Genomic DNA, 26,062 nt, shown 5'->3' on the forward strand with positions numbered 1-26,062 from the left:
CATAGCTGGCAGTGATGACTAATGTCCTCATTCTAGTGACTTGGCTCTGAAGTCTGTGCTCTTGGCCACTCTGGGGAGCTGCTTCTAATGAGTGGAGGGGAAAAAAAGTCTAAAGAAGGGGTGGAGAATTGGTTCCGTGGTTAAGAGCACTGGCCACTGGTCCAGAGGACCCAGGTTCAGTTCCCAGCGCTCACATAGCAGCTCACAACTGTCTGTAACTCCAGTCCTGTAGGATCCTGCATATGCATGGTGAACAGACACCCATGCAGGCAAAACGCCTGTGCACATAGAATAAAAGTAAAGTTTTTTTGGTTTTTTTTGTGTGTTTTTTGTTTCGTTTTGTTTTTTAATTAAAAAACAAAACGAAACAAAAAAAGACAGAAACAAAGAGAAAGGGTGCAGGCAGCAGGTGAGGGGAGCATACTTTGATCTGAGCATTGCCCCCTAGTGGCTTCTCGGTGCATAGAGAGAAAATAAGCTCACTCGGACGGGACATCTGTTTCAGTGACAGCAGAGATCCTGGCCAGAGAGAGGTGCCAGTTGGCAAACGATAAGCTGCCTCCTCCATGCTGGCAGCTTGGAGCCATCAACCGAGCTGGCTCTGAGCAGCTATCCTTCTTCCTGGAGGGGTAGACAGTGAGGCCAGCTCTGATCTGCTCTTGTGCAGGATCCGTCATGAATGCCTGGGTAGCCTGCCTGGTGCAGCATGGGGAGTGTTTGCCCGGTGTTTGGCCGTTCTGGGAGGTGCCTGGATCCAGCTCTCTGAGGGGCCTCAGCATTTGAGTCAGGCAGAAAGGTTTTTCTACAGCCCTGACTAGAGGTGGTGGGCTGATGCTGCACCCTTCCCATTCCTTGTCTCTCGGAGCTTAAACACAAATCAAGGCCAGTCAGCCACCTGCCCTGGGCCCCTTGCAGGGAGCTGCCCTGCTTAACTGGACCCCTGTGAAAGGCTGCGTTCCCTCCCCGCTTCCTCCCAGGGACCTGGGGCTCCAGGCAGGCAAAGCAGATGGTTCTCTTCAAGAGCTACTAATTTGGTCAATATGTACAGCGCCCTGGTGAAAGCCTTGTACTCTGAGCAGGCTGGGCCCACGCTGCTGGTTCTTGCCCCGTCTGCCTTAGCTCCCTCGTAGAGGTGTCCTGTGGTGTCCTGCATGGGTCGCGTGTTCCGGACTCCAGGATAGTGATTGTGATGATGGGGTTGTGGTGGTGGTGATGGTAGTAGTGATGCCATTTTGAACACCCACTATATAGCATGTAGAACAGCCAAACTTTTATCCCTACTCCTCAGCACGTAGAACAGCCAAACTTTTATCCCTACTCCTCAGACAAGCAAACTAAGGCACAGAGAGGGTCTCTTGACTTGCTCAGGTGGGCAGTGAGGGCTGGATTTTATCCCAGGTGGCTTGGCTCCCATCACCTAGTCAGCACACTTAACCCTGCACGTCCTGGTGACCCATTGGTTAGTTCTGTGGAAAGCCCACTTGGGACCACCGGAAATGTGTAGCAGCCACAGTGACGAGGTCCTGGGTAGCAGAGCTGAGAGTAACCTGGGAATGAATGAATGAATGAATGAATGAATGAATGAATGAATGACTTTCCATTGCCTGAGGCTGTGCATGCTGCCCAGGCTCCCTCCTGGCTCCCTTTGCCTGAGTACCAGGCACAGGCTCCAGTCTCCAGACCCAAGCCTAGCTCAGGGTCTTCAGAGGCCGTACCTTTACCTAAAACTCTGTACTTGGAGTTTTCCCTAACTTTGCCCACACATCTCCTGGGTCCCAGCTTGAATGTGACACCTCCCCTCTCAGGAAGGCCCCAGCGAGACTCTGAAATGTCCACCAGCCTCCAGTCGGTCAGTCTGTGGTGGGCCTTCTGACTCCCCTTGGTGAAAGGCCTGACCTGGCCTGGCACATGAGGTCACGTCCCAGAGTCGCTGTGTACCTACCTATGCAGGAAAATTCAGTTCTTCACAGCTCCACTAGATTAGATGAACTGAGGTCAGGCTGGTGCAAGAAAACATGAACACAGCTCTTTAAAGATGTGGCATATGTAGCTTCAGGGGGAATGGGTAGGGAGTGGCCTGCTGCCTGTCTGCCGGTGCCGGGGCCTGAACTCAGAACCTCACACACGTTAGACAAGCACTCTACTCCTGCTCTACACCCAGACACAAAGGAAACTTTTATTTAATTTTGTTTTCCGTGTGTATTAGTCAGGGCACGCATGCGCCATGGCATAGGGTGGAGATGGGAGGAGAGCTTGTGGGAGTCAGTTCCCTCCTTCCATCATGTGGGACACGAGGCTCAAACCCAGGTCTTTACGCTTGCCTGTAGATGCCTTTACCTACTGAGCTGTCTCACCAGCCCCAGGAACATTTAAACATACAAACAGAAAGGAATAACTCCTCATGGATTCTTCCAGGTCTGAGTATGGTTTTTTTTAACATTTTACTTTGTGTCCGTGGGTGTTTGGCCCGCATGTAGGTCTGTGTGCATGTGTACAGCACCCATGGAGGCCACAGGAGGGTGCCAGCTCCCCTGGGTCTGGAGTTTCAGATGGTTGTGAGCCACCATGTGGTTGCTGGGAATTGACCCTGGGTCCTCTGGAAGAGAAGTCAGTGCTTATGACTGCTGGGCCACCTCTCCAGCCCCGAGTATGTTCTTAAGGTGTCAGAGATGTCGTTTTTAGTTATTGATAGAATGCTCCAACATTTTGGTTGACACTATTCGTCCCAAAATAAGATTTCTGATGACAGCGGTGGGTTTTGGCAGAGCAAATTCCAACCCAGTGATGCCCCTAAACCCCCAGCATTCCTTCCCCTCTGCCCCTCATGACAAAGGGGGCTGACAGGACATACTTGCATCCTCGCTCTCCAGGGCACTTTAGGCTGACCAAACATCCCCAGACCTTTTGCTTTGGGGTTTTATAAGGTCTATAAAAAGCACGCCCTCGGGGTTGGGGATTTAGCTCAGGGGTAGGGCGCTTGCCTAGGAAGCGCAAGGCCCTGGGTTCGATCCCCAGCTCCGAAAAAAAGAACCGGAAAAAAAAAAAAAAAAAAAAAAAGCACGCCCTCTTAAAGAGTGCCATTTGTGTAAAAGCCTAGAGAAGAGTTCGGTCACTGTCAGGAAACTCTACATCACCTTTCTCAAAACCAAATAGATATTTCTGCCCGTGTCCCCAGCACCGAGGAGCATGTGACCTTGCAGTGACCTCTGCTCAGTGCAGTGGATGGATCCTCACAGCTGCCGCAGAAAAGAACTCTGGATGCTGGAGCAACGTTGGGGGTGTAGTTTGTGTAGGTGGATACTAGCCTCGCGTGCTCCATTGGGCGCAAGCCCTGGCATTGCATAAACTTGCTATATCGGTGCCTGCCTGTGATCCTAGCACCAGAGGGGTAGAGGCTCAGAGTATGAGACCAGCTTCCTGGGCTACATGAAAACCTATCCTAAAAGAAAAAAAATCAAGATAAGTCATAATAAAGCTTACTGATTAAGCAGGAAGAGGATGTCTGCCTAGACAGAGTTATGGGACTGTAAGAGGCACATTACTTGAGACCCCCAGCGGTAGCCGCACGTACAATTTGAAGCAAGTTAACTCCATATCCACAGAATTCTGTCTTGAAGAGAATTCGTAGGTACATGGTGTGGAAGAATATCTTAGTTACTCTTCCATTGTAGGGATAAGACACCATGACCAAAGCAACTTATGTAAGAGCGGGTTTCTTGGGGGCTTACAGTTTCAGAGGGTTCGGGTTCATAACCATCCATTAGGGAAGCATGGCAGTGGTCTGAGTTCAATTCCCAGCACCTACATGGTGGCTCAGCCAACCATCTATAACTGTAGTCTCATAGGATCTGATGCTCTCTTCTGGTGTGCAAGCATACGTACAGACAAAACACTCAGATACATAAAGTACAAAAATAAATAAATTAAAAAAAAAGAAAGAAACGTAACTCCAAAGCTTCAGTGACACACCTCCTCCAGTGAGGCCACACCCCCTAATCCTTCCCAAACAGTTCCACCAACAGGGGACCAAGTATTCAAACGTGAGCCAATGGGGGCCATTCTCACTCAGAGCGCCACATTCTACTCCCCGGCCTCCATAGGCTCATGGCCATATCAGAACACAAACCACATTTAGACTGTATATTAGTCAGGGTTCTCTAAAGCAACAGAATTGGATGGAATGAAGCAGCTGAATGGGGGGAGGGCTAGCATGGGTTAAAAAGAAAGTAAACACACAGATGACATCGTCCCAAGAAAGAACGTGGGCTGGCCTCGGACTTTGCAAGGCACTTTCACATGAACTGCCTCATTGCATCTTCATGATTTCCCTTGGCTTCAGCATGATTGTCTGTCTGTCCTTCGGAGATGGTTCAGAGAGCAGGAGTGGCATGCTCAGGGTCACACAGCTTGAGTCGCAGAGTCGGGTGTTTCCCTCTACATGCAGGGCTTCTGAGTTCCCCTTCCAACTCCAAGTCCACGTGTTGTCTTGGGACCAGAGTTGGTCCTCGTTGCTCCAGGATGAAGTCCTGCAGCCATTCCAGCCCCACAAGTGGCTCGAGATGGCTCTAACACAGCTGTCTCTTCTCCTCAGCATCCCTTCGTCAGCACAGTCACCAGTAATAAGGCCCTTCGGGAGCTGGTGGCCGAGGCGAAGGCCGAGGTGATGGAGGAGATCGAGGACGGCAGGGAGGACGGCAGGGAGGACGGCAGGGAGGACGGCAGGGAGGACGGAGAAGAGGAGGATGGAGACGAGAAGGATGCCGTGAGTGCTGTTCCGGTAAGCCTGAGAAACATGGGGCTGAGGAGGGTGGGCCCCAGCCGCCCCTGGGGGTGAGACTGGTGAAGGATTCCTTTCTTCCTCTTGGGGCCAACTGGCTGGGAGCCCCAAACTCCCCAGGGTGCCCAGGGCGAGGCTGAGCAAACTTTAGCCAGATCCAGGTTCTGGAGCATGCAGACCTGGACTTGTCCAAGGTCCTGGTCTCTCAGTTCAATCCTGGGTTCTTAGGGGGATTGCTCTCCCTATAGAGAGTCCCCAGTAAACATGGACTGAGTTGTCACAGAGCTGAAACCCTCCACCCCCCATGTATAGCCTTCGCTGGCCTGGAACTCACTATGTAGACCAGGCTGACCTTGAACTCTGAGGCCTTCGTGCCTCTGCCTCCTGAGCACCGAGATTAAGGGTAGGTGTGTACTCCTGTGCCTGGCTCATTAAATTTCTAACTTAACATTTTTAACTTAGAATTAGGCTTCATTGTAAACATTTAAAATAAAAATCTAGGGCTGGAGAGATGACTCAGCGGTTAAGAGCACTGACTGCTCTTCCAGAGGTCCTGAGTTCAATTCCCAGCAACCACATGGTGGCTCACAACCATCTGTAATGGTATCTGATGCCCGCTTCTGGTGTGTCTGAAGACAGCGACAGTGTACTCACATGCATAAAATAAATAAATTTAAAAAAATAAAAATCTAGTTTTGGTTGTCACTCAGACAGAAGAGGTCATGGGTCCCCACCCCACACTGCGTTGTAACCCCCGTAGCCTTCTTTCCACCTTCCTGCCACAAATGGACATTTGTTTATTTGTTTATGTAAAGGCTTTATTTGTTTATTTTATGTGAGTACACTGTCACTGTCTTCAGACACACCCAAAGAAGGCTTTGGATCCCATTACAGATGGTTGTGAGCCACCATGTGGTTGCTGGGAATTGAACTCAGGACCTCTGGAAGAGCAGTCAGTGCTCTCAACCACTGAGCCATCTCTCCAGCTCCAGACGTTTTGTTTTTGATCCATAGGTATCGGTATTGGGTTTCATCATAGCAAAGTTTCCAGAACTCTCCACCCCACAAAAAGGAAAATACAACGGGCAGGCAGCTTGAAAACAGCCCAAGGTAGATTGATTGGCACTCTATGTAATTTTTTAATGTGACCTAGTTGCCAACTAGAAATCAACGGATATCATGTGAAAATTCAGATTACTGAAATGGCCGTGTGGCTCAGTTGGTAGAATGCTGGCCCAACATGCCCAATACCCTGGTCAATCTCAGCACCCTATAATACTGGCGTGGTGGTACACACCTGTGATCCCAGCACTCAGGAGCTAGAGATAGGAGGGACAGAAGTTCATGGTCATTCTTGGCTACACAGCAGGTCAGAAGGCAGCCTGAACTACCTGAGACCCTGTCTCATAAAACAACAAGAGAAAATCAGACTGCCAGTATGTGTCGAAATTGCGAGAGCTGGCCTTGAGTGAGAAAGGGGAATTCCTCCGCACTGTGACAATTGTCTGGGCCTCTCTACAGCTGGCTGTAGTCTGTTTTCCTCATGAGACAGGAGAAGCTACTGGGTGAAATTACAACTAGAGAGAGGAGCGGAGTCTTTGTCCTGGTGGTAGCCTGTTTTAGAAAGGCTATGGGGTGTGGTGGAGACTAGGCTCAGTGGTCCCTGCTCTGCTCTGCTGCTGGCCTGTCACCTCTGGGGCCAAACCACCACTGTGGAGCCCCAGCAACTCAGCCTTGACTCTTTTCTAGCCCCTAGTCAACCACACTCAGGACTCCTCCGCCAATGGAACTCAGCCAAGCCTCAACTCTGACAAGCTTCTCCAGGATTCTTCCACCCCACTGCCTCCCAGCCAGCCTCAGGAGCCTGTGAACGGGCCCTGTAACCAACCCTCAGGGGATGGATCCCCCCAGAACACCAGCCCTGCAGATGAGGTCTCCAAGAGTGACAATGGCTTAAAGGTACCTGTTCCCCTCCGGAAGTCCCGGCCACTGTCCGTGGATGCCAGAATTCAGGTGACTGAAGAGAAACAAATCACTGACCAGGCTGAGAACCCCAGTTCTGCAGCCAGCAAACCCCCGAAGGTCAACCAGAGCCGACCTAACAGCAGCGCCCTGGAGACTTTGGGTGTCGAGACTCTGGCCAATGGTGGCCTGGAGCTCCCCGGCTCTGTAACTCCAAACCATTCTAAGAGGGCGTCGGACTGTAGCAACCTGTCTACCTCAGAGAGCATGGACTACAGCACCTCCTTGTCTGCTGACCTGTCATTGAACAAAGAGACAGGCTCATTGTCTCTCAAGGTAATGTCACCTGTCACCCTGGGGACCAGGGCAGCCATGTTGATCAGTGGGCCATGCTCAGGTTCCTTTCCCAAAAGCAGGCAGAAGCCAAAAAAGGCAATTGTATTTGATTTGTGCATTTGTGAGAGGGGCTAGGAATGCACCAGACCTTGTGACATGTTTAGCAGTACGTGCACATGCACGCACACACATGCACGCACACACATGCACGCACACATATATAACAGCCTCTTATTTTAAATGCTTCATGAGTTTGGCTCTTTAAGATTTTGGCTCACCTCATAGCTTAGCACCCCACATTGAGTCAGTGTAAGACAGTACTGTTACACAGTTAGTTTGGGTTCAGATTTTAAAGTTTGGTTAATAAAACTGGGGGAAGAACATTCTATGAGTGGAGGTTCGCTGGCTCAGGGCCAGCTCTGTGATTCAGTGAGGGTACCATCACTCTCCTCTCTGGCCTCCTGACTGTCAATGGGTGACAATAAGTGCTGTAGCCACCTTGTGTAAGGTGCTTTAAACAGAATCGAAAGGCTGCTTCCACCCAGTTTCCCAATGGGCAGCGGAGACTCAAAGAAGTTGGCAGCTGGCACAAGGCTGTGTGGGTGAAGGCATGGCGGCAGTCACATCTGGCCTTGTGTGCCTTTAGCCCTCTCCTCGTCCAGCAGCTAGGAGGCCAACCTCCTTCCTTGTCTGCCTCCAGCAGTTCTCCTAAACTTACTGTTCGCCACCTGAACCCCCAAACAAGGCTGATATAGGGGATCTGGCGGGGGGAGAGTGGCCCTGCACAATTCTCTATTACCTTCCAAGATTTACTCAATATAAAACACACGGTAGAAAGTCACACATCGGTTAAGTGCAAGCCAGGACGGTGGGAACGGCCAACAGCCCCACAGTAGCAGCTGGAGCAGAGAGAAGCTCCATCAAGCAGGAGCATCCGAGGAAGCTTCTCGTTTTGTTTCTTCAGAACTGACACAAGAGTCATGAACTGTTGTTTCCCAACTGTGGCCAGTGGCTTTTACACAGAAGTGTCATCTTATTTAGGGCAGCCAGGGCCTTGTACTTCTTAGGTTGGAGATATGAACCAATGGTAGAATGCTTGTGTTACATACATGAAACGACCTGGGTTCAGTGTTCAGTCCCTAGAACCATTTAAAAGGAAAAGGCAGTAAGTGTCCGGAGCCCAGGTGAGGTAAGCTGGGCAGAAGCATACCGAGCAAGGAGCCAAATCAGCCTCTGGCATGGAAGGGGCTGGAAGGCCCTTAGACTATGTTGCAGAGGCAGGGTTAGGTTCTAGTAGGAAAAGTCTTTAGAGTTGGCAGAAAATTTAGTCAGTGGGCAGGACAGAGGCCATTAGAAAACCAGTACCAGCCCCTCTCTAAATCCTCGACTAGTTAGAACCAAACACTTCCAACGGGCACCATATGCCATACCGCCATGACAGCTTGGAGAGTGGCAGGTAGGTCTCTCCAAGCAGCCATTGTAGACTAATTATTCAGAGAGAGGTGATTAAGGGGAATGGCCCGGAAGGCTCCAGACAAGCACGGCTGCCCACCGGCTCCAGCCAGGTCAGCTGAGGCCAGCAAATCCAATAGGGATTGTGGCCTGTGATCGTGACTGGCAGAAGTAAATCCGTGGTATGAGCTGGGGCTGCTGTGTGCTCTGTGTGCTCCTCGGTAAATCTTCATGGCCAGCTGGGAGGCTAGTTGTTTTAATGCTCCATGGACAGTGGAGAAAGTTGAGCTTCAGGCAAGAGGACTTAGTTAGGGTTTTACTGCTGTCAACAGACACCATGACCAAGGCAACTCTTATTAGGACAATATTTAATTGGGGCTGGCTTACAGGTTCAGAAGTTCAGTCCATTGTCATCAGAGTGGGAACATGGCAGCGTCCAGGCAGGCATGGTGCAGGAGGAGCTGAGAGTTCTGCATCTTCATCCAAAGGCTGCTAGTGGGAGCCTTACTCCCAAACAGCTAGGACCAGAGTATTAAAGCCCACACCCACAAGGCCACACCTCCCAACATGCCACTCCCTGGGCCCAGCATATGCAAGCCATCACATGAGACAAGGGTCTTTCCCTGGGTTACAAAGGCAGCAGTGGCCAGTGTAGGTGAGCGTAGTTCTTCATTATGGCTAAGAGTTGGTTCCTTTCTCTGTATGGCTGTGCCCAACATACCTGGGTTTTGCAAGAAGACCTTAGTGAGGTAAAAGCTTTGAGAGATATCTGAAGCCTCATCCTAGCAGAAGGAAAGTGTCCTAAGGCCAGACGCCTAGGCCTTGTTTGGAACACTTGGGGAAGGGGGACAGTGGATGATCACCTCCTTCCTGAGCCCAGGCTGTGCACCTCACCCTACCTGAGTTTGGGCACGTTCTCCTTGCCAGGGCTCAAAACTGCACAACAAGACCCTGAAGAGGACCCGCCGGTTTGTGGTGGATGGTGTGGAGGTGAGCATCACCACCTCCAAGATCATCAGCGAAGACGAGAAGAAAGACGAGGAGATGAGGTTTCTCAGGCAAGTCTAGGGAGGCCCCAGTGTGGGAACAGCTGTGGCTCCTGAGAGTGAGTGCCAGGCATTGGCCTTGGGGGTGGGACAGCTGTCTGTCCATGGTGTGGAATAGGGGGGCTGAGGCAAAAGGAGAGTGGTTTTGAGACCCTTTCTCTGCATTCATGTACTCACATGTCCATTTGTCTGTCACTGTCCATCTCATTCGTCCACATGTCCAGTGACCCATCTACTCAGTCTCTATCTGTGAAGCCGTGTCTCTCTCCTCTGCCTAATCCCTGTCCCTGCACCCATCCATCCCTTGGCCTTCTCGTCTGTCCACGCATTCTTCCAGCTACCTGCCTACCCACCCATCTAGAGACCACCTGACTACTCATCTAGTTCTTTCTTCTAATTTATTTGTCCATCCATCCATCCACCCATGTACTTATCTGTCTACTCACTTGTTCACCCAGTTATCCATCTGTCCATCCACCTACCCATCTGTACTAATGTCTAATATAGTAATGTATTAATGTACCCATCTGTCTAATTGTATGTTTAATCCGTCTATCTGCCCGTTTCTTCAGTTGTCATTTATCCATCCATCCATCCACCCAATTAGCCACTCATGCGTCCTCTATCAGGTGGGACAGATTGAAATCCAGATACGTGAAGCTATTTATAGCTTTTATACCTGTGGGTCACATTTATACCTATAGGTCCCAAACACAATACACAGGCTGTCTTAGTTAGGATTTTACTGCTCTGAATAGACACCATGACCAAGGTTGAGTCTTATAAAGAACAACGTTTAGGGTTGGGGATTTAGCTCAGTGGTAGAGTGCTTGCCTAGGAAGCGCATAAGGCCCTGGGTTGGGTCCCCAGCTCAAAAAAAAAAAGAAAAAAAAAAAAAAAAGAACAACGTTTAACTGGGGCTGGCTTACAGGTTCAGAGGTTCAGTCCATTATCATCAAGACAGGAGCATGGCAGCATCCAGGCAGGCATGGTGCAGGCGGAGCTGAGAGATATACATCTTCACCTGAAGGCTGCTAGTGGTAGACTGACTTCCAAACAGCTAGGCTGAGGGTGTTAGGGCCACGCCCACAGTGACACACCCACTCCAACAAGGCCACACCTTCTAATAGTGCCACTCCCTGGGCCAAGCGTATACAAACAATCCCACAGGCTAATTCTTGGTTGTGCTGCACACCGTGAAGGATCCACAGGGTGATACAGTAGTAAGTGCCTGAGATGGGCAAAGATTGTTCTCAGGGACCTCCTCATCACCACCCTGAGCTGAGCTTGTGGGATGACGTGAAGACCCCAGAGCTGGGGGCATGCTGAGGGAACCCCAGGACCTTAGAGACCAGGACTTCAGTATGGAATGCCAGGCAAGAAGGAGAGTGGGGTTGTGGTCTGCATGGGGGCAGGACCTGGGCTTTGTATGCTGCGAGGGAAGGGTGGAGGATTCCAGGCACACCAGAAGGGGAAGTAGCACATAGTGACAGGCCCTGATGTCCCTCCCATCTGGACGGTCTATCTGGTCACTGTATTGGTCTTGGCTGCAGAACGGTAAAACTGACTTGGGACGTGAGGGGCTGTCCAACGCCATCAGCCTTGGGCTCGGGCTGGGCTGGGGCAGTGGCCAGGAGGGAGCAGGGACAGGATTCAGTGTACATCTCAGAGGCAGACCCATGAGCAGGGGAGGGAGTGGCAGAGAAGGAAGGTATAAGGCGAAGCCACGTGCCTGAAACAGCCTCACACTCCAGTTGTCTCTAACAGTCCTCCCGGGGGGGGGACCCTGTGAGGAAACTGTCAGATAAGCTGTGCGCCTCGGGACTCTCATTGACAAGCGAGCTTCTGCCTGAGTTTTCAGTGTGCATCGAGGCTTCCCGGACTGCTGGTCACGGACATGAGGATGCTCAGAGCGCCCAGAGACCAGGGCTTTGCAGACGTCATCATCGCTTTGGAGGAAACGTCCAGCACTTCAGAATAGAAATAGTTTAGGATGTTCTAGGGATTTCCTCCGTCTTAGCCAGGGGAATGAAATTTAATTATAAATGACACTGTTAAAAACACACTTTAAAAAAAAAATCACATTAAAAAAAAAAGTTAAAAAAAAATCCTCATTCAATCTAGAAGTGAAATTGGGGTGCCTAACGGCTTTGAGGTATTGCCAGTGTCTTCCAAAATGGTCTAATTTACATCAGTACCACGCAGAGTGTGGATTCTTCTAATATACTTGTCCACGTTGGTTGCCTTTTATATTCTTTTATATTTGCGTTTCGAATTGGACAGGCAAGTTTCTCCTTGTTTCCGAACTTGTTTGCTTTATGCCTGTTAGTAGTGCGGACAGACCACTTTTCGGGGTGGCGGTTAGTTCCTTCCTCCTCGCTGGTCTCCGAGCATTCTTTATCTGTGGAGGACGCTCACCTTCTCGTCAGCGAATATCAACCGAAGCCCGACCCCGTCTCTGCCCGCATCAGTGGGATTCTACTCCACAATCCATCCTTCCACGGCCCAGACTGCGGGTGCTGTGGTCTTAGGGGCCACCCCTTTCTCACTGGGGAACGTCGTGTCTGTCCATCCACAGGCGCCAGGAACTCCGAGAGCTTCGGCTCCTGCAGAAAGAAGAACATAGGAACCAGACACAGCTGAGCACCAAGCACGAGCTGCAGCTGGAGCAGATGCACAAACGATTTGAACAAGAAATCAACGTGAGTGAGAGGAGACGGGCCCGGGGGCTTCTGGCCTGCATGTTTTCTTCAGGTGGTAGGGGTGTGTAGAAGGGTGGTTAGTGACCCTGAGTCACGCAGAGGGAATCCCCTCTGCGGAGTGCCATGCCGCAGGAAACGGACTCAGAGAGGTTAAGTAGCTCGCCCCGGGACACACAGCAAAGGGTGGCTGGGCTGGGGGACTGAAGCCTGGGTCTAGTAGACTCCGAGGTATGAAGTGGCTTCATTACCTCTGAGTCTGTGCCCCTTCCAGGCCAAGAAGAAATTCTATGACGTGGAGCTAGAGAACCTGGAGCGGCAGCAGAAGCAGCAGGTGGAGAAGATGGAGCAGGACCACAGCGTGCGCCGCAGAGAGGAGGCCAAGCGGATCCGCCTGGAGCAGGATCGAGACTACGCCAGGTTCCAAGAGCAGCTCAAGCAGATGAAGAAGGAGGTGGTGAAGGGTTGTGGGGCGGAGTGGGGCGGGGGTGGGGTTGGGGGGTAGGGCCTCTCTGCTCTAAGGATTGGCCTCTGTCTTAGTTGGGATCCTATTGTGGCAAAACAATGACTGGAAGCAGTTTGGGAAGGAGAGGGTTTATTTCAGCCTACAGTTCCACTGCACTGCCCATCAAGTGGGGAGTGGGGGATGGGCAGGGCAGGAACCTGGAGGCAGGAGCTGACATAGAAGCCTCGGGGGGTCCTGTTTACTAGTTTGCTCAGCTCCTTACTTACAGAAGCCAGGACCACCAGCCCAGGGGTAGAACCACCCACCGTAAGCTGGGCGCCCAGTCATCCATCAAGAAAGTGCTTCTCAGGCTTGTCCACCGGCTGATCTGGTGGGAGCATTCTCTCAGTTCAGGGTCCTGCTCCCCAAGGGACTCTAGCTCCTGTCAAGTTGACATAAAAGTAGCCAGCACAGCCTCCCCTCTTGTCTTAGTTAGGGTTTACTGCAGTGACCAGATACCATGACCAAGGCAAGTCTTATAAAGGACAATATTTAATTGGAGCTGGCTTACAGGTTCAGAGGTTCAGTCTGTTATCATAAAGGTAGGAGCATGGCAGCATCCAGGCAGGCATAGTGCAGACAGAGCTGAGAGTTCTACATCTTCTTCTGAAGGCTGAAGTGGAAGACTGACTTCAAGACAGCTAGGCTGAGGCTGTTAAGGCTATGCCCACAGTGACACACCCACTCCAACAGGGCCACACCTCCCAACAGGGCCACTCCCTGGGCCAAGCATATACAAACCGTGACACAGGCTAATTCCTGGTTGTGCTGCACACCATGAAGTATCCACAGGGTGACACAGTAGTGAGTGCCTGAGCTGGTCATGTTGACGAAATTATGTATTGACGTCTCTCAGAGTCTGTCCCTGTCCTGAAGCTGAGTTTATTAAATGATTCAGAGGTCCTGCACCATATCCCTGCAAGGAACCCTGGGGACTTCTTAGTTAAGACCCAGATTATTTTTCTGGTTGGGAAAATGGGTGCCAAGCCAGTCAGTAACTTCACTGCGCTGGAATGCAGCTCAGGGGCTGTCAGGCGGAACTTGCTCTCGGGCCTGCCTTGCCTGCCAGAAACCAGTGCTGGATGTAAATGGTCCCGGGAGTCCCTGGCCCGCCTCTTTGCCAAGTGGCCTCACAGGGCTCGGCCTTCCTTCTTCTTCTGCCTCTTCCCTCAATCATGTTTCTAGTGTCATCCATGCCTTTGACAGAAAACTCAGACCCTGTGCTCGACGGCTGCTTTTAACCTTCTGTCCCACAAACCAAAGCAATCAGCCTGTAAAAGTACAGCCGCAAGTCTAGCTCGTAAGCTGTGTGGTAGCACTGTCACAGTCACGGAGACAGGACTGGATGCCACACCTGATACACAGACGAACTAGTCCTTGAGGAATTTTATGTAAGTCTGTGTTTCTGAGTCAGGAGTCTTCCGTCCCCAGCTCTCTGGGACACTGACAATGTCGTAGCTGGGGGATAGTTTGTTGATCTCGGAGCCAGGGGCACTGGCTCTAAATGGATGGGACAGTCCCTCCTCACTCTCAAGTCCCCAGAGTCGGTAACACTGTAGACAGGAAATGCACCTAGAACAGAGAGGCCAGAAATCTTGGGACCAGACTCAGCTGCAAAACCCAAGACCATTTTATAAAAACCTAGGAGGGGGCTGGAGAGATGCCTCAGCGGTTAAGAGCACTGATTGTTCTTCCAGAGGTCATGAGTTCAATTCCCAGCAGCCACATGGTGGCTCGCAACCATCTGTAAATGCATGCCCTCTTCTGGGGTGTCAGCAATAGCATGCTTATATACATAAAATAAATATATAAATCTTTAAAAATTATAAGAAGATAAAAATAAAAACCTAGGGAATGGAAGAGAGGGTGAGGCAGGCTAAACTTCTGGGGAGTCAGAGGGGAAGCACAGGTCAGTGACATCACACAGATCTCTGAATCCGTCCTGTCTCTACAGCGACCGACCGAGGGTGGTCCACTTGCTTGGCTTTCCCAACCCCTGGCCTCATCAACTTCACTGTTTTTCCTTATCCACCCTGATGGTGTTGTGTGACGTCTCACCGTGACTTCTAAGTTTGCACGAGTCCCTTCATTTGCTCCCCTACCACCGTGTGTCAGTCTTTTAGAGGTTTACAGTGGTTTTGTATATCCCCGGTGAGAACATCTTGAGTTCAGTTTCTGTGAGGGATAAGGTGTGGTCAGGTTCGGCGTTTGCTTTGGGATGCATATCCCGGCATCGTGGGTTGGAAATACCCACCTCCCTCTGCTAAGTTTTCTTTGTGGAAAAGAAGCCGACTGTGTGAGTGGATCTGGTTTGGTGCACTTAGGGTCTCCTTGCCATATGGGTTCTTCTGTCTGCGTCTGTGAACCCAGGCTCTGGTAAACCTCGGCATCGAGTGGTGCGAGTCCTGAGTCTTTGGCCGTTTTGCCTCTTCAGACACTGTCGTGTCACTTCGCCAGACCTGTAAAGAAGCCTCACCAGGACTTTGGGTCAGTTTGGGTGGAATGGTCATCTGAGCAACACTGAGCCCCCAGCGTCAGGCAGTTTATATGCATATATTTTCTTCGATAACTTTTGCTAGTGATTTTTAATTCTTAGTAATTAAGAATTACACTTACGTCTTTTGGGTACGGTACTTTTGTAAGATACTTTAAGATTATCAATTTAGGGGACTGGAAAGAGGGCTCAGCAGTTAAGGGTACTTAACTGTACCTTCAGAGGACTGGGTTCAGTTCCCAGCATCCAAGTGGCAGTTCACAATTGTCTGTAACTCCAGGTCGGGGATGGGGGGGTCTGCTAACTCCCTCTTCTGCCCTTTGTCGTCCCAGGGCACAAATATACATGCAAGAAAAACACCCATAAACATAAAATAAAAAGTATCAGTCAATTTAGCTAATTACTAGAGGATAGAGCTATATTGCTGTTCGTGCAGGGGTCTTGTATGTAGCCTTTGATTTTTTTTTTTTTTTCCAGAGCTGAGGACCGAACCCAGGGCCTTGCGCTTGCTAGGCAAGCACTCTACCACTGAGCTAAATCCCCAACCCTTTTTTTTTTTTTTTTTAAAGATTTATTTATTTAATGGAAGTACACTGTCGCTGTCTTCAGACACACCAGAAGAGGGCATCAGATCTCATTACAGATGGTTGTGAGCCACCATGTGGTTGCTGGGATTTGAACTCAGGACCTCTGGAAGAGCAGTCAGTGCTCTTAACCACTGAGCCATCTCTCCAGCCCAATCCCCAACCCTTATGTAGCCTTACTGTCTTATTCTAGGTGGGTTTTGTTTGTTTGTTTGTTTTGTTTTGTTTTTTGGTAGGTTCCTTGAGGTTTTCTGTATATACTGAAACAGTTTCATTTCCTCTTTTCAGTTGATGTACCTCTTACTGCTTTATAGTGCTGGCTCAGGTCCAGCGAGAGGTTGGCTAGAAATAGTAGAAATAGTTCTTCCTTGTTTGCAGTCTCGAGAGGAACACATTCAGTATTTCCTCATTAAGTCTGATGCTAGCACCAGAGCACTAATTTGATTCTGATTTTTTTTTTTTTTTTTGAGACAGGGTTTCTTTTTTTTTTTTTTTTTTTTTTTTCTTTTTCGGAGCTGGGGACCGAACCCAGGACCTTGCGCTTGCTAGGCAAGCGCTTTACCACTGAGCTAAATCCCCAACCCGAGACAGGGTTTCTCTGTGTAATAGCCCAGGCTGCCCTGGACTCTATTTGTAGACCTGGCTGGATTTGAACTCACAGAGATCCACCTGCTTCTGCCTCACAAGGGCTGGGATTAAAGGTTGCACCACCATACCCAGCTTTCTTTTTAAAGACAGGATCTATCTTACTAAGTATCTGGCCAGCAAAGAACAGGCTAGGTAGACCAGGCTAGCTCTGAGCTCAGAGTTCTGCCTGAGTCTTCCGTTAAAGACCCTGCTGGCTTTGTTGGTAGCTGTGGTGATGGTGGTCATTGGTTTGGTTTTGTTGTTGTTTTGTTTTGTTTTGTTTTTCAAAACAGTTTTTGTTTTGTTTTGTTTTGTTTTTTGTCTCTGTAGACCTCAAACTGACAGAGATCTCTCCAGAGTGTTGGGATTAAAGGCGTGTGCCACCACTGCCTGGTTCAAATTCTTTTCTAATAATACTCTGCGACTTCCTCTTTGACTCATAGGCTGTTTGCTGTGGAGTTTTAAAAAGTTTATAAGATTCTTTTTATGGTTGAGAACTGTTAGTAAATGTTCCATGCATGTGCCGGCTGGAGGGTAGCATAAATGTCAGCTTGACAGCGTCCTTCATGTCTCCTGGAGACTTTTTCCTCAGTATTGAGAAAGGCATGTTAATGCTTTTAACTATAAGGGCGAGTTTGCCTGTTGCTCATGTGTGCGTGTGTGTGTGTCCATGTTTGTGTGTGTCCATGTGTATGTGGGTGCACGTGTGTTTGCAGATGGTTCTGAGGTTGACTTTTGAGTATTGGGCCTTGGAGCCATCTACCCTGTTTTCTGAGACTGAGTCTCTCTCTGGGACCTGGGGCTCACAAACTGGGCTGGCTAGCCTGGGTGGCCAGTGGCCCTAGGGATTCCCACCTTGTAGGATTACAAGCTTGTATCAGTGCACCTTGCTTTTCATGTAGCTCCTAGGGATCAGACTCAGGTCTTCAGGCCTGCATGGGGAAGTGCTCTCCCATCTGTGCTGACTCCCTGGCCTCCCGAGTACTCCTTACAGCTATATAGTTTTGGTTTTTGTCTTAGTTAGGTTTTTTTTTTTTTTTTTTTTTTTTTTTTTTTTTTTTTTTTTTGGGGGTGGGGACCGAACCCAGGGCCTTGCGCTTCCTAGGTAAGCGCTCTACCACTGAGCTAAATCCCCAGCCCATTAGTTAGGGTTTTATTGCTGTGAACAGACACCATGATCAATGCAAGTTTTATAAAGGACAACACTTAATTGGGGCTGGCTTACAGGTTCAGAGGTTCAGTCCTTTATCAGCAAGGCGGGAGTATCGCAGCATCCAGGCAGGCATGGTGCAGGAGGAGCTGAGTTCTACATCTTCACCCAAAGGAAGCCAGGAGCAGACTGTGCATCCTCAAGCAGCTAGGAGGAGGGTTCCAATCAACCCCCACAGTGACACACTTCCTCCAACAAGGCCACACCTTCTAATGGTGCCACTCCCTGGGCCAAGCATATGCAAACCATCACAGTTTTGTATATTTTGAAGTTATTTTGCTATCCAAAATTGGCATGTTTTGGTTGGGCAGTGGTAGCAACATGCCTTTAATCCCAGCACTCAGGAAGCAGAGGCAGGTGGATCTCTATGAGTTTGACGTTAGCCTGGTCTACAGAGCAAGTTTCAGGACAGCCAGGGCCACACAGAGAAACAGTTTTTGGAGAAACAAAGATCTTACCAATTAGATCTAAAATTATTGTGTTGTGTGTTCTTTTATGTGAGGGTTTGAGTGTAGGAAAGTTTGCGGATGGGATGTGTTTCCACCAAGATATCTAGCAGATATCTGGGGCACCTGAGGTATAGACCCAGCGGGGTAAAAGACGCCATATTTTTCATTTTTATATTTTTACAACAACATATAGATAGATAGATAGATAGATAGATAGATAGATAGATAGATATAGATAGATAGAGATAAAGATAGATAGACAGACAACAGAGATAGGTAGATAGGTAGATAGATAGGTAGATATAGATAGATATAGATAGATAGATAGATAGATAGATAGATAGATAGATAGATAGATAGATATCCCTACACACAGAGACACATACACAAATACATATAATTGAAAAAATAAAGTAAGTCTTTGAAAACATTTTTTTATCCTTCTAACTTGTTGAGTGACATTGGTCTCTTGTTGACTATATATAGTTGAACTGTTTTCCAAAATGCAGCCTGCTGGTCTCTGTTACTTTAGTTGGGGTGTTTCTGCCGTTTACATTTAAGGGACTGTTTCCTGCTTGTTCCTCTGGTCTTTGTTCCTGTACTTTCCCTTTCCTTGCCTATTGTTTGGAGAACTTGACTGTTTTTACTACCCCACTTTAATTCATTACTTGGTTTAAACATTTGCCCGTTGGTGTATTGTGCTCAGTAGTTTCTCTCAGCATGCAGTGTAGTATGCACACTGTCATTCAGAGTCCACTCAGAAAGTATACTGTAACACCACACTGAAGTCACAGAGGTCTTGCAGTGCCATACATTTCTTTTCGTTTCCGTGGGTACACGACTGGTTTAAGACAGGACTTGCCTTCTGTGGGTGGAGCCTTTCGGAAGTGCTCTTGGTTTGTCCTGGTGATGCTCAATGCAGGTCTGACCCTGAGGCTTCTGAGAGCTCGTTCCTAGAAGGGATTTCCATTTTCTTATATTCTTCTTGTGACATCGATCCACGTCCTCTGGCCTGCCTAGGACCCATTTCCTGATTCTCTGGCCAGAAACATGAGGTTCCTTGGGAAGTTTGCACTGCCTTTTCTGTTACTCCACTGTGCACGTCTAGGGGCAGTGCAATCCTAGGAAAGGGTTAAGAGAGCTGCTCCTTCCTTGTGTGGGTATCATCTTGGGCAGACACCATTCCCCCTGAGGTCTGTATCTCCCAGGAGGAGAAACCAGCTTCTCCCAGCAACTTAGCGATGGGCACTGCAAGAGTCACATGTTTCTTCCAAGCAGTCCCTGTAGCCAGGGCTGTGGAATGCTCTGCTGCCCCCAGCCCCCACTGGAGCCTGGAGGGGGTCCGCCTGCACCTTAGGGACTGTAGCATTTCAGCGGAGTGGCAGGGATCCCGCAGAAGCAGAAACACTTAGGAACTGCAGCCGATACTGACCCGAGACCTTGGTATTGACAGCTTCTCTGTGCAATTGATATTTCATGAGTTGAGAGGCCCAGGTCTGACAGTGCAGTCAGAGAAGGAAAAGCCATGGTACCAGCTGTCCTCCGCCATGTCTGCTGCAGGTGAAGAACGAGGTTGAGAAACTGCCCCGGCAGCAGCGGAAGGAGAGCATGAAGCAGAAGATGGAGGAACACGCACAGAAGAAACAACTGCTGGTGAGTCTCCAGCCTCCGCGGCACTCTGCCACAACAACCCAAATGGCAGCCAGCCCCTCGCCTGCCCAGGCCTGCTGCTTGAATATCTGCCTCCTGTTCTAAATGCCTAAATCGAGCCCACCACTCACTGGCCCCTGTGATCCCCTCCCTGAGTACCCTTGCTCCCCCAGAGTGAGCCCTGTCATGTCTGGCCGCTGCAGCCTGCACCCTAGTCCTGCCTGCCTCGCTACAAGATTGTTTGTCACAGCTCCTGTCAGCCCAGATCGGTCACTGGCCTGCCTTGGTGTCTAAAGACAGCAAAATCTTGATCTCTCAGAGCTGGTTCTATTCTTATGTCCTAAGGAGTAACTTAACCTGTGTCCTGTTGGGGGGCTAGAACCTTTGTCATTCCTGACCCATCCTTTCCCTCCCTACACACAACGCATACATGCCCCAACACATAACATACAACACACATATACATACATACATACATACATGCTAAACACACACTACAGATATACACTACACCAGACATATACACAATACACATGACACATGACCCCCCATATATAACACACTATACACACATGCTCTGACATATAACATACAACATCCATTCATACTAAACACACACTACAGACACACACACACACTTCCATCCACCCATATTTCTCTAATCTTTGTGCCTGTGCATCTGTTGGTGTTGCTGGATCCCACCATGGTTGCAGCTCCCCCAGCTTCATAGCTGGTCTCTCTCCTCCCTGCTTCCCCACACTTCTTTTCTCTCGGAGTCAGCAGGTACTGTGGATATGAAATCCAACTCTGGCTCAGTCACCCTTTCTTCCCTCAGCTCTGGACCTGGAAACCCTCCTTCGCTCTCATTTTGTTGTAAGCTGAGGACCAGCTCCTCACTGTGCCTGCTGCTGCCTGGCCTGTTCCCCCGCCCCGCCCCCAGCTTGACCTTCGCCCTCAGTCCAGCTCTCTGCCCACCCTGCTAGAATGCCCCTGTTTTCCTCACTGCGGGGTCTTTGCACATGCTGCCTCCTCAGCCCTGGGTGCAGGCAGTCAAAGCCTGAGTTTACCAGATGCTTGACATACAATCTGTCTGGTGTCTGTGGTATCTTGGGGTAGGAGTCATTTGGTTTTCCATTTGCAGAAGAAGTCACAGCTCAGAAAGGTGGTGCTGCAGAGTTGATGGCAGCAGGGCAAGGCCTCGTCCTTGATCTGACTCCAGAGTTCCCATCCTTTTGGGCTACCTCACAACTTGTCTCTTTCCTCAGGGTGAGGTTGGCTATTGGTAGATGAAACAGGTTTTTCATGTTCAGGAGCACAGAAGGATGATCATACCCATGATCATACCCAAGAGTGACTGCGATTTTCAACACAGTAAGAAGAGGGCCTTTAATATTTTACCACAAAGGAATAAGTATCTGCGGCGACAGGTGTATGAATTCCTCCAGGCTCATCAGTACATACGCACACATGTACTGAAATTGTGCCCTGCACCTGTTACTGTGAGCAGCTAACTTTTTTAAAACCCAGGGCTGGGGGCTGCAGAGATGGCTCGGTGGTTTACAGCATTGTCTGCTCTTTGCAGATCTGGGTTTGGTTCCCAGCAACCATGTTTTGCTGTTCACAGCCACCTATAACTCTGTTTCCAGGAGATCCAGTGCCCTCTTTTGGCCTCTACACACACACACACACACACACACACACACACACACACACACACACACACACACATACCAGCCAACACTCTCACACACAGAAGAAACAGTTGAAATAAACAGACCAAGACTGGTGATCTAGACAGATGGGCTCTCATCTTCACAGAGAGAGAGAGAGACAGAGACAGACAGAGAAATTGAGAAAGACACACAAAGAGACTGAGACAGAGACAGGCAGAGACAGACACAGAGACACAGAGAGAGGCAGAGGCAGAGAGAGACAGTCAGAGACAGACAGGCAGAGAGAGACACAGAGAGAAACTGAAACAGAGAGACAGAGACAGAGAGACAGACAGACACAGAGAGAGACAGAGAGAGACAAAGACACGGAGAGACAAAGAGACACAGAGAGTGCTGTCTCTCATCTGTATAAAGCCTCCTCATCCCTTCCATTCCCACAGGACCGAGACTTTGTAGCCAAGCAGAAGGAAGACCTGGAGCTGGCCATGAAGAAGCTCACGGCAGAAAACAGGCGTGAGATCTGTGACAAGGAACGCGATTGCCTTAACAAGAAGCAGGAGCTCCTCCGAGGTGGGGCCCAGAGTCACCCTGAATGGGGGAACTAGAGGCACCCTCCCCCTCCCCCAAGAAGTCAGGAGTGAGGCAGGGGTACCAGTTACACAATATGCAGAAGCTACCATGGTATGCAGAAGCTGCATCTTGCGTGACCACCGCCTGCCCCACCGTGTACTAGTTTTCACACCTAACCTCCTGCTGTCCTCCCCTTCTCCTTATAAAACCGCCCCTCCCATGATCCTAATGTAAGATCCTATGATCATAATATCCTATTAGGAAACTGCCGTGCTTCTTGGTCTGATGGTGCTACTATGTGTTCCACAGTCCAAACGGTTTAGAAGCAGCAGAAAGGGCAGCGAAGCCCAAGGTCGAGACTCCGCTAGATTCAGTGTCTGCTGGGGACCTGCTTCCTCCCAGGTCATCTCCACACAGGCTCTCCATCAGAACCCCTCTCATTTGCCCATCCAAAAAGGAGTGTTCTGTAGATATTCTCAGTTTCTACAGCTCAGCTCAGCCCAGCCAGTGCGGTCTATTGAAGTAGCCCAGGCACCATTCCTCTGAGCCCAGCAGGCTGGTTCTCGGTCCCAGTGGAGACCTGGGGGAGGGGAGTGGGTGGATGACTTGTTCTGTCTCAGGCCTTGTGCACTCCTCACTGTGTGGGTGGCGTGTCCTCCACAGACCGCGAGGCAGCCCTGTGGGAGATGGAGGAGCACCACTTACAGGAGAGACATCAGCTGGTGAAGCAGCAGCTTAAGGACCAGTACTTCCTGCAGCGGCATGACCTGCTGCGCAAGCACGAGAAGGTGAGGCGGGGCGGGATGCAGGACGGCTTGATGGCGGTAACCAAGAAAGGCTGCTGCAGCCACAGTGAGAGCCTGAGACCTTCCCCAGGTGCCCCGTTTGAGGAGCAGGAATCAAGGAAACTATGTGAGGGACGAAGATGGGGGCAGGCAGCTCCCTCACTCACCCTAACACCTCAGTGCTTGGCTCTCTTAGCCAGTCCTTGGCTACTTGAAACTGCTCCACTCACCCCCAAGGAAAAAGAAATCAGAAAGAAGATGCTGCTTCGGGGTTGAGGATTTAGCTCAGTGGTAGAGCACTTGCCTAGCAAGCGCAAGGCCCTGGGTTCGGTCCCCAGCTCTGAAAAAAAAAAAAAAAAAAAAAAAAAAAGAAGATGCTGCTTTTTGACCTGTTAGGGGTTCTATCCCCCCTAACTTGAAAGTACCATATTGTAATTGCTCTTCAGCCCTGCAGGCCTCCTAGCTTAGTAACACAGGTCTGAAGTAGCCTATCATAGGGTATCTCCTCTCAGGAGCATGCGGCCAACCAGAGCTGTGGCTCCCTACCACTGTCCAGTATCCAGACAATTGCACTAGATTTTGTTCAGCCAGGAAAAGATCCACATTCAAAGTATCGGTTCACCTGAATCACGCTGTTTTCATAGCACTGCAAAGTCAGAAAGCTGAGGGTCAAACCGTCAGAAGTCAGAGACACTGTGATGTTAAGAGAACAAAAAAACATCACTGTGGAAGTGACTTTCTTTTTTTTTTTTTCGGAGCTGGGGACTGAACCCAGGGCCTTGCGCTTGCTAGGCAAGCGCTCTACCACTGAGCTAAATCCCCAACCCCCTGCAGAAGTGACTTGATGGATAAGGGGGCTTGCCACCAAGCCTGATGACCTGAGTTCAATTCCCCAAGCCCTCATAGCAGAAAAAGAGAACTGATTCCCACTATGTGTCTTCTGAGTGTCACCCTCATGCTTAACGTCCACCCCACCAATAAAATAAACACATGTAAAAAGAAAGAATTTAGAGAACAGATAATGTCGTTGAGCTGTAGAAGTGAGCTAACAGCTTTTCCGCGCTGGCACCCGGGGCTCCTGGGCTGAGCATGACGGCCTTTGGCTCCTGAACACCCTCCCTGCCTAGAGCTCCCCTCACCTCTGCTTGGTGTCCCTCCAGGAGCGGGAGCAGATGCAGCGCTACAACCAGCGTATGATGGAGCAGCTGAAGGTCAGACAGCAGCAGGAGAAGGCGCGGCTACCCAAGATCCAGAGGAGTGACGGCAAGACCCGCATGGCCATGTACAAGAAGAGCCTGCACATCAATGGTGCGGGCAGTGCCTCCGAGCAGCGGGAGAAGATCAAGCAGGTGGGGACCGCGTCTGGTGGGCTGTGGGCAGGGAGCGTGGAGGAGTTTGGTAAGGACTGGCTCAGACAGCATGGGAGCATGCCAAGTATTAGATAGAGCCCGGTGTGTGAGTCAGTCATGGCCTGGAAGCTTCAACAGCCCAGGAGGAAGCCCCATTGACGGACAGATGTTTATTCAATAGAGCTTGTCATGCACTGGTTCCCTTCATGACCCCATGCTTTTACGTGCATGATGTTCTGTGTTCTCATCCACCATGACCCTCCTTTGATGTCTCCTGTGTGACATAGACCCCTGTGATTTCTGGCACGTGTCATCTCACCCTATCAGGTGACACAGCAGGGTGACACCTATCAGTACGAGGGCAGAGGCTGGGTCTCCACACTCGGGGCAAGTTTCAGTAGCGAGAGCATAACCTGAGGTGGGCTGGGCTCAGAAGGGATGGGCCTTGCCCGCTCAGGCTGAGCTAGGCCAAGTTCCCCCCACCCCACCCCACCCCACTCCCACCAGCCATCTGCCCACAGTAGCATCCTCTTTCTGCAGTTCTCCCAGCAGGAAGAGAAGAGGCAGAAGGCGGAGAGGCTGCAGCAGCAGCAGAAACACGAGAACCAGATGCGAGACATGGTGGCGCAGTGCGAGAGCAACATGAACGAGCTGCAGCAGCTGCAGGTACGCAGCCCCGTGCCTCAGTTTCCCCAAGGCAGTCAGGGCTCAAAGGCCAAGGGCTCCCCGGCAAGGTGACATCCGAGTCGGTGAAGCCCTGGTGAGCGGATTCTAGCCTGCTATGCTACTCTCAGGCTGTTACACTGGACAGCCTCCTAGCCGCACTTTTTCTCTCTCTGAAATAGCCGTAGGGTGGAGGTGATGTCTCCCGTTTGGCAGGACTGGCATGTGGATTTGGGAGGAGGGTGGTGGAGCTGAGTGTCCTTAGTTTGGCCCCACGCATTAGGGCTATGAACGAGCAGAAGGTGTTTGTCCATCAGAAGCTGACAGTGGTAGCATCCACCTAGACTTGGGTAGCCCAGCACCTGAGGGCCCAGTTCCAGGAACTTCTGCCTGGCACTCCTTTGTGGTGGAGTGAGGAGTTGTGCTTGACAGATGCTGCCAACTGCAGCCTCTGTGAACTTCAGGAGGTTGCCCAGGCCGTTGGGCCCATGGGGCAGTTTGTGGATAGGCAGGGAGACTCACAAAGAATGGCCGCCAACACTGGCGGCTGCCTGGCAGGGACCGGTTCGGGTGGGTTTTAGCCAAGCATTCCCATTCCTCGCTTGTGACATCATTATGTGACTACTGACTGAGCGGTCCGCCGAGTGGCACACACGGTCACAGGACACAGTGCTCTGAGCATTTGTGATTAGATCAATTTATAAACTCTCAGAAGTTTCCAGCTTGAGGCCCAAAATAAAACCCCTCAGAAGGGCTCTCCTTCCCCAGCCTGTAGGGCTTCTTTTTAGCAAATAAAGGCCTTGTGCTTGCCTTAAAAGTTCCTGTGTCAGGACTTGGTCGTGCAGGGAGTCAACAGGGACCTCACTCCTGTCTATCACATAGACCTCAGGTAAAATTTAGAAGGCTAAAGATTTACCTCGGAGTGTGTAGCTGAGACGGGGAGATCCCTCAGCCCTGTTCCTCACTAGGAACCTCTCCTGAGGAAATGACACGAGGCAAGAGATATCACATATAAGTTACATATATTGTGTGGCATGTAATTAGACACGATGCACAATTATACATACATATAATATTCCTATGTATGATCATGCGTAGGTAAGTAATTACACACAGATTTAGTCTGCTTGGGCTGCCATAGAAAACCCCGGATGCAGAGCACACACCTGTGGTCAGTAGGAGGATAGCTCAGGACCAGGCTGCGGTTTACTGATTTATGTATGGGATGTCT

General features: G+C 50.1%; 1 protein-coding gene across 1 annotated transcript in view; it reads left to right on the plus strand.

Moving 5' to 3' along the window:
* Positions 1–26,062, plus strand: part of Stk10 (serine/threonine kinase 10) — an 88,454-nt gene that overhangs the window by 57,227 nt on the left and 5,165 nt on the right. The window contains exons 8-17 of the mRNA XM_032912813.1: positions 4,592–4,777; positions 6,527–7,075; positions 9,455–9,585; positions 12,152–12,275; positions 12,547–12,726; positions 19,702–19,794; positions 21,905–22,034; positions 22,698–22,822; positions 23,980–24,168; positions 24,709–24,834. Coding sequence (XP_032768704.1) covers positions 4,592–4,777; positions 6,527–7,075; positions 9,455–9,585; positions 12,152–12,275; positions 12,547–12,726; positions 19,702–19,794; positions 21,905–22,034; positions 22,698–22,822; positions 23,980–24,168; positions 24,709–24,834 — 1,833 coding nt within the window. The remainder of the gene's footprint in view (positions 1–4,591; positions 4,778–6,526; positions 7,076–9,454; positions 9,586–12,151; positions 12,276–12,546; positions 12,727–19,701; positions 19,795–21,904; positions 22,035–22,697; positions 22,823–23,979; positions 24,169–24,708; positions 24,835–26,062) is intronic.

The sequence above is a fragment of the Rattus rattus genome, chromosome 9 (genome assembly GCF_011064425.1).
Source record: "Rattus rattus isolate New Zealand chromosome 9, Rrattus_CSIRO_v1, whole genome shotgun sequence".
NCBI lineage: Eukaryota > Metazoa > Chordata > Mammalia > Rodentia > Muridae > Rattus > Rattus rattus.